Below are 12684 nucleotides of genomic sequence, written 5' to 3'. Positions count from 1 at the left end.
TGGCGCATACGTCCCTGATATGCTTCTTTGATGCCCTGACTGCCAGACCAAAGCTTGTCGTAGGTACTGTAGACAGAACTGTGTCCCAAGAGGGCTTCAGTCTGGCGATGATTAACATTGTAAGCTGACGTTCCACATGGCGCAAGGTTTTGTTGATCCAGGTGGATGATACACATGAGTTTTATGCCATGCCCTTGATGAAAGAGGTCCCTAAAAGACTTTCGAGATGCATCTGATGTAGCGGTTGATGTTAGTTCGGCGGCAGCGGTTAGGTGTTTCGCTTCTGCGACTGTGCGAGGAGCCTTTTGTCTAAATCCGAACCAGGTTCTAGAAGTCGAAGAAGTCTCTAGCCTGCACGTCCGTAGGTTACATCCCACACACGTTACTGGATGGCGATCGTCCATCAGGGCCTCCTTTGCCTTCAGGAGGACTCAGGAGGCATCCAAGCATCCCAAGCGATGAACGGGGATCCCAGCCAGCCCCGCAGTCCAGTTGCATCGCCGAGTGGCTAGGCCCACCCCAGCAACATCGGCCATGCATGGTGGAATGCAGGCTTTCTCGTGGTTCGCATTGCAACCCAGTTCACTTCAGCTCCTTGCAATCATATCCAGTGCTGTTTATTATTAGATGGGAATCTTTTTTTCCCTGCCGTCTTTGCCAATCAAATCAATGTCGAACCTACGGAACCCCCATATCCTTTATCGTGCACCACAGCTGTTCTAGGGCTACATTTGATACTCCGTACTTATCTCCAACTTGGACAGCAGTGGTTGCCGGTCATATGTTTGGCGAATTGATCGAACAAAGATATCCATCGTATGCAACTCGTTCTCTATCGAGAGCTAAATTTAGTTCAGTTCCATCCAGAATCGCATGTCACCGTAGCCGGATGTGGCCTGGGAGCAGAACCTGGAGGGGCGGCGAACTGTCGCGTCTCAAAAGCAGACGTTCCAGAAGGAATGATCCCAGAAGGAGATCAATCACCAACTAGGTTAACCGGCATCCCCTTTCTGCTGCGACCCTCGATCCGAGTCAACCAACCCTTACAACAACAAAAAAGAAAAGGGTTTTTATATCCGCTCAAACATGCCAACTTCCCGTGCCTGACGAATAGCAATGCGTTTGTCTCACGATGGCCGTCGTCCCAAAATAAACGATGGCCGGGTATATAACCCAGGGAGGGTCCCGTAATTGAAGCATGAACGTCTTCCATCGCATACAAGCCGATCAGTGATGCATGCAGCGAAATGTGGACTCAGGCCGAAAAATATGTGGATGCAGTTATACCTAGGTCGCACGTCTATCCCATGCGCTCGCAGGCTCGACAGATGTACGACCAATATCTCTTGGCTCCAACAGGCACTGTCAGCTCTGTCACCTAGGCCTCCTTAGTCAACGCTGACACCGTTAACCCCTATTCATTTACACATCGTTAGGCCGGGGTAGGCTAGATCTGGCGGCGGCGGCGGCGGGCACTGCCACGATCGCTTAGCCACCTCTCACCTCGACTTCTCGAGCGGCAGCTAGAACCTAGCGCGGGTCCCCCTGGGTAAGCCCCTTCGCAACCCGTGTTCCTTAACACAGCACCCGGGTTTTCCCTGGCAGCCTAGTCCGCGAAGACCGTTCATACGTGGAGTACAGTGGGCATCGATGCCAACTGACTGACGGGAGCGTGCCGGAGCAAGCCGTAGCGCCCCTTGCTTGTATCGTATAGCCTCTCGTGACTTGACTCGCAGGTTCCTGGGAGTCTTCGGTTTGGGCAGCTCAAAAGGGTGAATCTTGGTCGTGTACTCCGTACCTAAGGTTAGTATGTCTTTCAAAGTGTTTGGAGATTGCCAGCTGAGCCAAGATGCTATGGATGTCAGCGGCACAGTTTGGGTCAGTTACCTAAGTACCTTGGTAAGTAGGAAGGCCATGGTTATCAATTAGCGAGCTTGTTATCGTTCCTTCGGAGTAAGCAAGGAATTCCAGCAGAAAAGGACCTGATGTCTGGCTTTCAATACGAGATATTTCATTTGCAGCAGCAGCAGCCATTGATGCTCGAAAAAAAAGAGTCAAAGCCTTTCACTTTCCAATTCGCATATTCCCATTTTCGTCGCCGGCGTAAATGTGACACGCGCTCTCCAATGTCGCCAAAACTAGGAGCAGCGACGGGTGTAACATCCCCCGGCACTGCAGCAGTACCCGCCCCGGATAGCGGCTCTCATCCGGTCCTGACACCTTTCGACGTGGATGCCGGGGATGGAGATGCCACCAACACCACAGCTGCCCGCGGCGGCGGCTCGGCGCCCAACGTCCAGAGAAACTACATCAAAGGCTGGAGGCTATACACATTGGTTTCTGCGTACGATTGCTTTCTTAATATTTAATAACCTTTTCATTTCAAAATCATGAAATGCCAACTATTCTTGTTTCTCCTCGATCGGAGCCACACATGGTCAAATCATGGCGTTCAAGGCCTTATATTTACTTTGAAAGATGTCATGCGAGTCGGCTGAACTGACAACGTATAATTCTCGGACCAAAGGCTGTGTTTGTCATTACTCCTGTCGACCCTGGAGACGACCATTGTCAGCACTTCGCTTGTCTCCATCACGAACGCCCTCGGCGGCTTTGAACAGCGAGATTGGGTCGTCACATCGTACCTCATCTCTTATACCGGTAGAACTGCCCCCCTTCTCGTCCGCTCCAAACCAATGATGGACTAACCCGGGCCCATTGTCAATCTGCTTAGGTTTCTTGGTCATATACGCCAAATTCAGCGACATCCTGGGCAGGAAGCTCCTCATTTTGGTTGCTGTGGCCTTTTTCACCGTATTCTCCATCGTGTGCGGTTCCATCTCCAACATGATCCAACTGTATGTGCTATTCCAGCTTATTACCGGTTTTTACTTAATATCGATTACTGATGCCCTGGTCCGCAGCATCGTCTTCCGCGCGTTCCAGGGAATAGGCGCCTCGGGTATCTTCGCCATGGTGACCGTCATCCAGCCCGAGCTGGTACCTCCGGAGCATTGGGGCCACATCATGGCGGCCGTAGCCGTGGTCACGGTCGTCAGCTCCGTCCTCGGTCCCATCTTGGGCGGCTTGATCAACGACCACGGATCATGGCGCTGGGTATTTCTCCTCAAGTAGGCGAACTTCCCCTTTTCCACCAAATGACGGAGAGTACTACTACTACTCCAACTCTTTGGCTGACAAGTCTTGTCACACACGCACAGCGCCCCCGCAGGAGCCGTCGCCACCGCCATGATCGCCTTCCTCATGCCGACGCACTTCCCGAACCAGGGCAATCCCGCGGCGCACGTAGACCTCCGGGCCAAGTTCTCCCGGGCCTCGCTGGCGCGCCTCGACTTCCTGGGCGCCGCCATCCTCCTGGCAGCCACCGTGCTCATCGTCTTCGGCTTCGAGGAGGCCGGGTCGCGGTTCCCCTGGGCGAGCGCGCCCGTTCTTAGCGCTCTCGTCGTCGGCGCCCTGCTGCTGGTCATCTTCCTCTTCTGGGAGCGTGTCGTCGCCCGGCCGCACCGCGCCCAGGAGCCCATCTTCCCGTTGCGCTTGATGAAAGGCCGCATCTTTGCCAGTCTGATGCTGTAAGTCTGGTGGCTTCCCTCTAGTTTCTGGTGCATGGGATTGTGGAAAGAGAAATGAAAAAGCCCAGAGGCATCGCTCATAATCGTTTTTGTCACACAGCGTCGGCTTCTTAACCGGGCCCCCGTTCATGACGGTCATGATCAACCTCACCCAGCGCATCCAGGCCGTCGATGGCGTCTCCCCCTTCGATGCCGGCGTGCGACTCCTCCCCTTGCTGCTGGCCTCGCCCGTTGCCACGGCCGTTGCGGGCCAGCTGGTGACGAAGCTCAAAGTCCCGCCCTATTACCTTTGTGTGTTCGCCGCCACCCTGCAGATGCTGGGCATCGGGCTCAGCACCTCCATCCCCTTCCACAGCGGCAAAGCCCTCTACGGGTACGAGGTGCTCATGGGCTTCGGTTTCGGCATGGGACTCATCTCGCTCGTCATATACGCACCTCTGACCGTGGACCGTGAAGATCTAGCTGTCACCATGGGCGCCATCACTCAGATCCGCGTCCTCGGCGGGACAGTCGGTCTCGCTATCAGGTGAGTTAACTGCGTCACCTTCTGAAACCTAATTTACTCTAATCATCATCCCAGTGCCACGATCCTGAACAACCACCTGGCCTCGCACCTGCCGCCGCTCCTCACCCCATCGGAGATGCAGCAAGTCGCCCAGGCCTTGTCGTTTGTCAACAGCCTCCCCGACGCCACCCAAGAGGCGGTGCGGCAGGTCTTCGCCGACGGGTACAACAGTCAGATGCGCGCGATGCTTTACTTCAACGCCGCGAACTGGTTGTGTGCCGCCCTGCTACTGTGGGAGAAGAAGTTGCGAAGCGTCGACGATGTCAAGATTTAAAAGGTATCGAGGAGAGAATTGCGTCTTGCGTCAACGTGTATTCAAATGTAGCCATAGCTTGGTTTCTGTTCCTGGACATAGAGTGCAAGTATATAATGTTTTCAATCCAAAATTGGGCTGTTATAGAGTATAATATCCCCGAATATATTGTATCCAGCCGAATATTCCAACCGCGAACGCAGTAACATGGTGAACCTCCCCTTAGTTAAAATGGTGTCTGTTCATCCTGCACCCAAATGCCCGCCCACACAGTCTTGTCGATGGTCATGTTTTTCTTTCCGAGCCTCTCAAGGCACTTGAGTAGTCAGTCCTATGCAACCACCTCCCCCCCCCCGAAGGCCCGCATGTGGACAGCGGCAGAGCTACTATAGAGCCGCTGGAGCAGCACGTCTTCGACCTGAATTCTGAACTGCCCTGACCTAACACTTCCTTGGAAGCGACTTGATGTAATCTGGCAGCGGCGTCGGCGGTGTTCGTTTCGGTCCAAAGATATCGCGCATGTAGATGTAAGTCTCGTTATCCAGACTGGCACCAACATTGGAGTTGCTGCCATCTAAACAATAATCGCCAAGACTGTCGTTATCGTTTTCACCGCTGGCACTGTCAACTTCGTCGTCCTCGTCTTGATGGGCGTCATGAGCAATCTCTCTCACCTGCGACATCGACGGGGGCCGGCATGGCGAGCCGTCGTTGGACGAACCGCGAGGCAGCAGCAGAGGCTTATCTTCCCCTAACTCCTTCATGTCAGACAGCCCGTACTCGAGCCTCGCCTCCTTTCGATGGCGCCGGCATGCAGGGTGGCGGATCGCGTTGTACTCGCGGTAGATCATCCAGCCATGGAGAGCCGCGGAGGTCAGAATGACCAGGAGGAAGCAGACGATCATGAACAGGATAGTCTCGATATCCCCTTTGGGGCCCCACGATGAGGACATCTGGATCTGAGGGAACATGGTTGCTTGAGTCGGAGATACGATTGCTGTCCTTTGTATGTGCGTGTTGTTGCTGTTACTATACTAGTATAACAATATAGTATAGTATTTCGAGGATCGAATAAGTGTAAGGAGTGCACAAATCAGAGGTTACAACATTCGCAAAAGGTGATCAGCTCGGCTTTCTTTTATGCGAAAAATCAGACTTTCTCCGATGACTGTTGGCAATTTGGTTTTGTCTTTTTGGCGTACCAATGTTTCCCATGGTTTTCCATACTCTTAATTCGTGAAGATACCTAGTTTCATGATAGGCAAATATTGGTTCTCTTAGAACCTAAAAGTCCTCTGGCACCGTGGAGGCAGCAACCCGCTCGCTCTCCCAGATGCTATTTCGGAACCGTACGAGCACTCTGCTAGGGGGTTTCTTCGAAGAGCGGTGGCACATGCCCAACAATACCGCGGCCCCGAAGCCGAATGGTCTCTGCTCGTGTCATCGCCAAGATAGACCCGCTGCCGTCCTCGAGAGGTCGGCCGGGGTATCATCTCCCATAAAAGGGCGTACGGTGACGGCCGAGAGGAAAGGGTCTCATAACCCAAGCCCGGTGCCTGTCCCCCCTCGCATCTTGATCCACACTCCTTTATTCCTCCTCCTCTTCCTCAGTAATCCTCCCAGATCTCCTTGCGATACGCCTCCGTCAGCCGCTCGTCGGGACCGTACTTCTCCTGCCAGCCCACAAACCCACGGTCCAGAATGTACACGGTCTGCTGCTGTTTCTCGCCGCCGTCCGAGGTCCTGTCCTTGTTGGCGTCGCCCGCGGCCTCCTTCTCGCGCAGGTACCGCAGCGCCACCGAGGGCCCGCGCTGCTGCGACAGGGCGCAGTGGAACACGACCGTCTCCTTGCCCTCGAGCTTGCGCAGCAGCGTCGGCATCATGGCGTCGAGGGATCGCGAAGGGAAGTTCAGGGAGCCCTGGATGTGGCCGCCTATGTAGTCTGCGTTGGGTGGGTGTTGCGCGTTAGTTACATGCAGATTAGATCACCAAGGAAGAGTGCAGACTGCGAAGGAGCTTTGGTTGGTAGTAAATCCAAAAGAGAGGGAGAGGGAGAGGGAGAGGGAGAGGGAGAAGGGCGGCAAACAGGCGCAGCTTGTTCGGAGGTCCATACCATCGTCTCGCACGTCCACAACCGCAAAGTTGGACGTTTCGCTGTTCAAACCCGCTGCCTGGGCTGCCAGCATCTTCTCTGCAAGCTCCGTGGCCTGCATCCGCTGCAAGCTTCCGAGGGTTACCAGCGACATACTGCCTGAAACGTGGGACGAGATGAGGCGGGATCGAAGATGAAGAGTATGCTTGCCGGAGAGACTACCGCAGATGGAGCTAGGAGCTAGGAGCTTAGTACTTATGTAAAGAAAGCGGGCTTGGGAGAACACAAACGGACAAAAGAAGCACAAGGACCCTGGATTTGGGTGTCAGAAAAATCAGGATATCATGCGAGCTTGCGAGCATGATAATCGTTGGCATTTACGTAAATGATGCCAACCCCGCGATGGATCTGTTACTTGCATAAAATCACCAAGTTGCATAAGCGTCCATCTTCAACAGAGGAGCCGACCCAGGTTGGCTCAAATTTGTTTCACGACAGGATGTAGATGACAAACAAAAGGTTTGCTTCAAACAAACATGGATTGTCTTTATATAACCTATTCCCCCAAAAACGCCGGGTATTGAATGCTTGTAGTACAGTGTTAGAAAATCCATACACAACACAGCCGTGTTCATTTTACGTCGTTTACGGCCACATGCCATCGAACATGAACAGCCAGTCCTCCCAGTACTGCTCAAAATGGCCCACCATGTAGCTGTACCCATCCCCGTCAGTACCTGGCCTGTAGGGCCGGTAGTAGATCCCGCCCGTCTTGAGATGTCTCTTGAGAACCATGTAGACCGAGAAGCTGCTAGGCATGGGCCCCACAAAGTACGTGCTTCCCAGTAGAGCAATGAAATCAACCAGGCCTTGCTGGTCCCACGTGAGCGAGTCAAGCTCTTTGAGGTCTTTTTCAGATAACAGCTCACGCTTGGTAACAACGCGCAGGTTAGCCCTCTCGGCGGCATCAGTCGCAAACTTCTGCGCCTCCGTATTGTTGCCCGTCGCCAGGTAGGCTGCTTTGAAACCGCGTTCGATGGCCTTGTGGAGGTAAGCCGGAGCTTGTACGTCATATATGGGCCAAAAGCTCATCGCGTCTGACTCGGTTCGTAGATGGGCACCCAGGAACTCGCCCGAAGCAGCGCCTTGGCTTTTTGCGAAGCCATGCATATTCTTCAGCACCGCCTTGCCCAGGCGCAGCAGTTGTTTGTTGAACTTGAGGAGATGGCCGAAGGTGGCTGCAAACTCGGGGCCATCCTTGTAAACCGGCCAGTCCCACAGCACTCCCCATTTGAAGCGAATGAGACGGGGTGTATCCACCGAAGGGGGTGTTCCATTTGTCGAGTTCTTGATCCATCCCCGGAAGGATTGGCCGAAGCGATCCGTATGCCGGTTCTGGTCCTTCCAATCGCAGCCTCCACGGTTTCCGTATTCCTTGGGCACAATCTCTTGGATGATGGGTTGGCCATCGAGACCCCTGGGGTAGTTTGGAATGTCGGTCACGTTACCGTAAAGCTTGATCTGTGGGCAATAAGTCGTCCATGACTTCTTGAAATGCTCTTCGTCGAACATGTAGGAGAGAGGAAGGTAGTCGGTAAAGAGGTTTTCCAAGTCGTCCGCCGAGCGCTGGCGAATCTTGGGCATGACCAACGAGGTCGCGCCGGCTTCAATGCTGTATCTGAGACATGTCTGAATGTAGTTGCGAATGTTGCCGATGCCACCGGAGTTGTTGTCGCATATGTAGACTAAGCCCTCGAGATACGTCGCCTCGTCGCACACGCGCTGCAATGGCCAACCGACGAAAGGGGCCTCGGGATCGGATAAATCGACCTTATTCGGAGCGGGTGGCTGTAGGGCACCTGCGATCGGGCCGTGGCCCTTACCACCAGTTCCGTTCCATTCGAAAGACGTCGGCTGGAGGCGCCAGCTCCAGACGGCGATGAGGAGCAGTATGGCACAGGCGGGAAGTAAAAGGTTGCGTCGAGACATCAAGGCCGCGAGCTGTTGGGGTCGTAGCCGGTTAGCAATGGTAGCAACAGTCATTGTATAGAGGCGGTAATCGAGAAGCCGTCCGCCCCCGATCCGACCAGCTAGAAAATGAGGGTTTGTGTGTGTAGAGGGAGTTTGTTCGTGTAGAGAAACTGAGCCTCACCCTCCCTGGCCTGTTTGGTCTCCCGCGAGACTGGACTTGGCGGCGTGGATGGTACGTGGAACAATGACGAGCCCTGGCGACGCGGAAAAGCGGCAGGGCGCCAATGGTGGATCTCTCTTATGAAACGAGGCTCTGTCAATTCCCAGGGAGACAGGGAGGTTGCATGGGCGCCGGGTCTGCGCAATGGGGCGATCGATGCAATCTGGCCGACGCCGCTTCTTGGGATTGCCCTTTAGCTGCTGGGGATATGGTACACTTCGTCAATCATTAAAAGGCCGCGAAACAAAAAGGCGTAGCAAACATAGGGAATGGGAAAACGGAGTGCTGGCTATGTATGTGTATATGTATAAGTCGGAGGGGTTGGAGCCAGGGAGGGAAATAATCTAATTTAGCATGGGCCTTGGACGACTCATCAGAGGTATGTACCTCCTACTCGCTCTGTAATTCGATTGTCTTGGGTCAGCAACACTCGTGACTCGGTTTCCTCGACGCGAAACAAACGGACAAAACAGCCATCTTGGCCCTGCTAGAAGACCGGGAAAGAAGAGGCAATGCACAGATGTTCCCTCTCATCTGTAGTGGTAATAGCTGTTGCCATCTGTATCGTGATGCCTGATGGCTAGTACTGAATCTTGTTTGTTGCATGTACATACCTCGTCCAGTGCCTACATGTAGGCAGGCTGGATTGCTTGGCTCAATAGTACCTTAAGTCGGTCAGCTGCGACCCAACGCATGACAATGGACCATAAGCTCTGCCCAGGCTCACTACATCTCTAGCAGGCTGGCAGGTACCCAAAAATAACCATAATTTATTGGCAAGCCTCACCAAACACGATAGCATCAACGTCACGAATAGAGCGTTATCATCATATGTATTGTCCTTTCATGCATCACGCACAGGAGATCCGACATCGACTTACTACACATATAGGTGTCTTCTGATCTGCTTGCCTGCGGCGAAGGGATCCAATATTCTTGCTGGCTTCCAACACGCGTTTGCGACAGCTTGGCATCTGAAGAGGAAGAAAAACGCCTCCGTGAACTATCGCATACTGAGAAACAATTGCAAACCTCAGCTCAGCAGGCCACCTTGGCCACATGGTAGGTACTGGTGTGTTCTCGTTTCCCTTATGAAGCTCCCAGTGCCCCATCGATATCCCCATTCCTTCCTTCAACACATTTCCATAAGCCAGACCTTTTCTTCCAACGAACCCACTAGCTCTGTCCTAGCTTCACCTACAGTGGCGGTCCCAATGCCGAGCTTCTGCCCCTGCTCCCGCTGTGGGGGATCCCTGGGATAAGCGCCATTCTCTGGAGGATTGGCGTCAGCGCAGTGTGCTGTGCCACCAACAACCAGCAAACACTCGAAGATCTGGAATGCCGACTTCCGTGATTGCTGGCGATCAATGGAGTTGGAGATGATGTCTGTCGCCTTTGGAACCTGGCCAATTCCACCACGAGGTTCCCGAATGGTAGCACGTGGAGATCTAAGGTTAACAGACAACGCGGTTACATGCACCGAGACCCTGAGATGTCGTACACACTAGCGATACTTGGTTGCTTGTCTACAGTACATAGTCAAATTCAATTGGAACATTAGGATTCAGGTAACCTCATTGAGTTTGGGGGTAAGTCATAGTCATGAGAAGAAATCCACTAACCAACTCGCAACGGTATTCTCGACGTCTCGATTCCGGTTTTTGGGGGCGCTCTAACCCAAGGTCGGCCTCGCTCCGAGATGGCCTTTCGTATCGGGGGTATGAGTGAAATCAGCGCCAAGCTGCAATAAGCCCTAGCCCGAATCCCTCTGCGGTGCAATCCGTATGAGCATTATGCCATGTAGTGGTATCCGAAGGCTCCGGGCAGTATTTGCTTGTGCAGCAGGGACAGAGGGTGTCGCACTCGCTTGATTCGCCGGCTGGTTCGCCGATTCATATGGTCACCATCAGCTGACTCTTGTCAAGCCCCATTTTTGACACACAACGTCAGGGATGTCTGTCTTCAGCTTACTCTCAATGGCAGAATCATGCTTCTGAACATCTATTTATATATCGATCAGTAGAGTCAAGAACCATGACCGTCCGAACCGTCCCCGCACCATGATGGCCCCCCGGGGACCCCCTTCCCCTCCCCCCTCCTTCCGGGAAGCCGCACCGGTTGATCGGCCGTGGTCACACTGCCACCCCTGAACACCGCCGCCACAGCCGGTCATTTACCCCTTTCCATGCCAACCCATGAATACAAAATGCACTGAAGTAAGGGATGCGGCACCTACATCCACGTCGATGTGCAGGACTACTTGAGCCCAACTTATTCGCATACCTCACATCTTGATGGATCACTTCACGACTTCTCAATGCTTGATAGTCAGTCTCATTCCCTCAGATCGCTCATCTCGATTCTTTGGGTCTTTCTCCGAACTTCCCAATATTCAGATCTCAGCTATGCCGCGCAATCAAATCTACTCTTGCATCTGCGGCGGGCCTTTCTTGGAACCTAGTCTCCGGTAGGTAGGAGCGAGCGTGCAGCCTTAGCAATAGCCCGCCCTGACAGAACACCACGCACAGTAGCTTTGAAACCAACGATTGGCTCACCCGGGCCATCGTTTTGATGACCGGCCATGATGCTCCAGACAGCTCCGGAGTCGAAATCGACACTTTTCGCGACCACCCATCCGTAAATTTCCCGGACCTTCACCCCCAGCATGCCAGAAGATGTGTGCTGCAACTTGACGCAGAGTACAATGAGCGTGATGGCTTCCCAGTACTGGCATTAAGAGAGAACGTCATAGCCATGCACATCAGCGTGGCAGGGGGCCATCTCTACATCCCTGTGCACAAGCAATGTTTCCAGCTGGCTCAGCGTTTTATTGATAGCCGACTAGAATCTCGAGATTCCTTTCAGATGCAGCCCCATGATGAAATGTATTCTATAAAACAGCTTTGGGAGGTTTTCCTTCATCGCATGCCAGGCCCTGACATTCAGTACATTCTAACGGAGCCTTGTGATAACTATGGGGGCAGAGGTTGCCGCAACGTATAATGGAATCCGGATGATGGTGAATCGTAATACGGCAAGGTAGGCTTTTCGAGATCCATGAACCCAGTGGCAAGACCCTGGATGTGCCGGTGGGCTTGCGTAACCGCCGCCGGATCTGGCGCTGTCTCGAACAAGCAAGAGTCCATGACACAAATACTTGAGAAACTAGGTTCATACGTGCAAATAGTGCAGTTGGCGCATAATTGTCCAGCTATGTTGCTGCATGTAGGCCAACGCCTGATCCATTTGCAGCTAGACTTGGATAAGGATCATGTACTAAGAACATACGAACGCTGAGAATCTGAGCTATGTCGTGATAGGACGCACTTTAGACGCAAACAGCAACATCTCCCCGAGTCCAACCGTGACAAGCCGAAATAGGGGGTGCCCAGATGATACTACAAGGATAGCATGCGAGACATCGGGTCAGTGAAGCCGTCCAGTGGTCAGCAGGCACGAGTTTCTAGACGAGTGTGATATATAAACTGAATTCTGATTTGCTTATTTGGCTAGCCTACCTGATCTGACAAACAAATCGTGGGTCAGATGCGGTAGAGAAACGCAGACCTGCACCCCGGATACCCCGAGACTACTTTCCTGTCTCTCCTAGTCGTAGACAAATATTCGTTTTTGGTCGCCCATTTTGGTACCAGAACTCTGCTTTGTGCAGTTATAGACAGCAGCCTCATATAGGGTGATCTTTTCTCTTCAAGAGTCAAGATCAGGAAGGGGTACCAAATTATAGTTAAAAGGAGCCAAAGTTATAAAAACAACTTGTTTATAAGTTTTGAATTAGGAGGCTCTACGTTTTGTCCAGTCAAGGAGAGTGAAAAAAAGAAATAAAGTTATCAAGTGATAGGTGTACCCGGCATTCCAACTCCATTTTGTTGGCCAATGTCGTCAAGCCGCTCTTGTCCTGCGATGCAATTTCCTATAGTGATATTAGTGCCATAGTATCGGCCCTATGCATACTTTGCTACTTGGCCCCGGAGA

At 53.0% G+C, this 12684-nt stretch overlaps 4 protein-coding genes across 4 annotated transcripts; 1 reads left to right on the top strand and 3 right to left on the bottom strand.

The window, feature by feature from the left end:
• Nucleotides 1-2126: 2126 nt before the first annotated feature.
• On the top strand, nucleotides 2127-4429 carry PG985_004444 (uncharacterized protein; the record flags this gene model as incomplete). Its single annotated transcript, XM_066824213.1, has 7 exons — nucleotides 2127-2344; nucleotides 2528-2661; nucleotides 2735-2858; nucleotides 2925-3131; nucleotides 3222-3590; nucleotides 3691-4116; nucleotides 4171-4429. The coding sequence occupies 7 exons, from the start codon at nucleotides 2127-2129 to the stop codon at nucleotides 4427-4429; spliced, it is 1737 nt and encodes a 578-aa protein (XP_066687373.1).
• Nucleotides 4430-4848: 419 nt separating this feature from the next.
• PG985_004443 (uncharacterized protein) lies at nucleotides 4849-5379 on the bottom strand (the record flags this gene model as incomplete). The annotated part of the gene is made up of 1 exon (XM_066824212.1): nucleotides 4849-5379. The coding sequence occupies one exon, from the start codon at nucleotides 5377-5379 to the stop codon at nucleotides 4849-4851; it is 531 nt and encodes a 176-aa protein (XP_066687372.1).
• Nucleotides 5380-6015: 636 nt separating this feature from the next.
• Nucleotides 6016-6654, bottom strand: PG985_004442 (Rhodanese-like domain-containing protein; the record flags this gene model as incomplete). The annotated part of the gene is made up of 2 exons (XM_066824211.1): nucleotides 6016-6350; nucleotides 6522-6654. 2 exons carry the CDS (start codon nucleotides 6652-6654, stop codon nucleotides 6016-6018), a joined length of 468 nt encoding a protein of 155 aa, XP_066687371.1.
• A 491-nt stretch (nucleotides 6655-7145) lies between these two features.
• PG985_004441 (uncharacterized protein) lies at nucleotides 7146-8543 on the bottom strand (the record flags this gene model as incomplete). Its single annotated transcript, XM_066824210.1, has 1 exon — nucleotides 7146-8543. The coding sequence occupies one exon, from the start codon at nucleotides 8541-8543 to the stop codon at nucleotides 7146-7148; it is 1398 nt and encodes a 465-aa protein (XP_066687370.1).
• Between the last annotated feature and the right edge of the window lie 4141 nt (nucleotides 8544-12684).

Source organism: Apiospora marii (genome assembly GCF_038362585.1).
Source record: "Apiospora marii strain CBS 49790 chromosome Unknown utg000003l_segment0_segment0, whole genome shotgun sequence".
NCBI classification, from domain to species: domain Eukaryota; kingdom Fungi; phylum Ascomycota; class Sordariomycetes; order Amphisphaeriales; family Apiosporaceae; genus Apiospora; species Apiospora marii.
The sequence above is the reverse complement of the archived record's forward strand: the minus strand, read 5'-3'. Positions and strand labels throughout refer to the sequence as shown.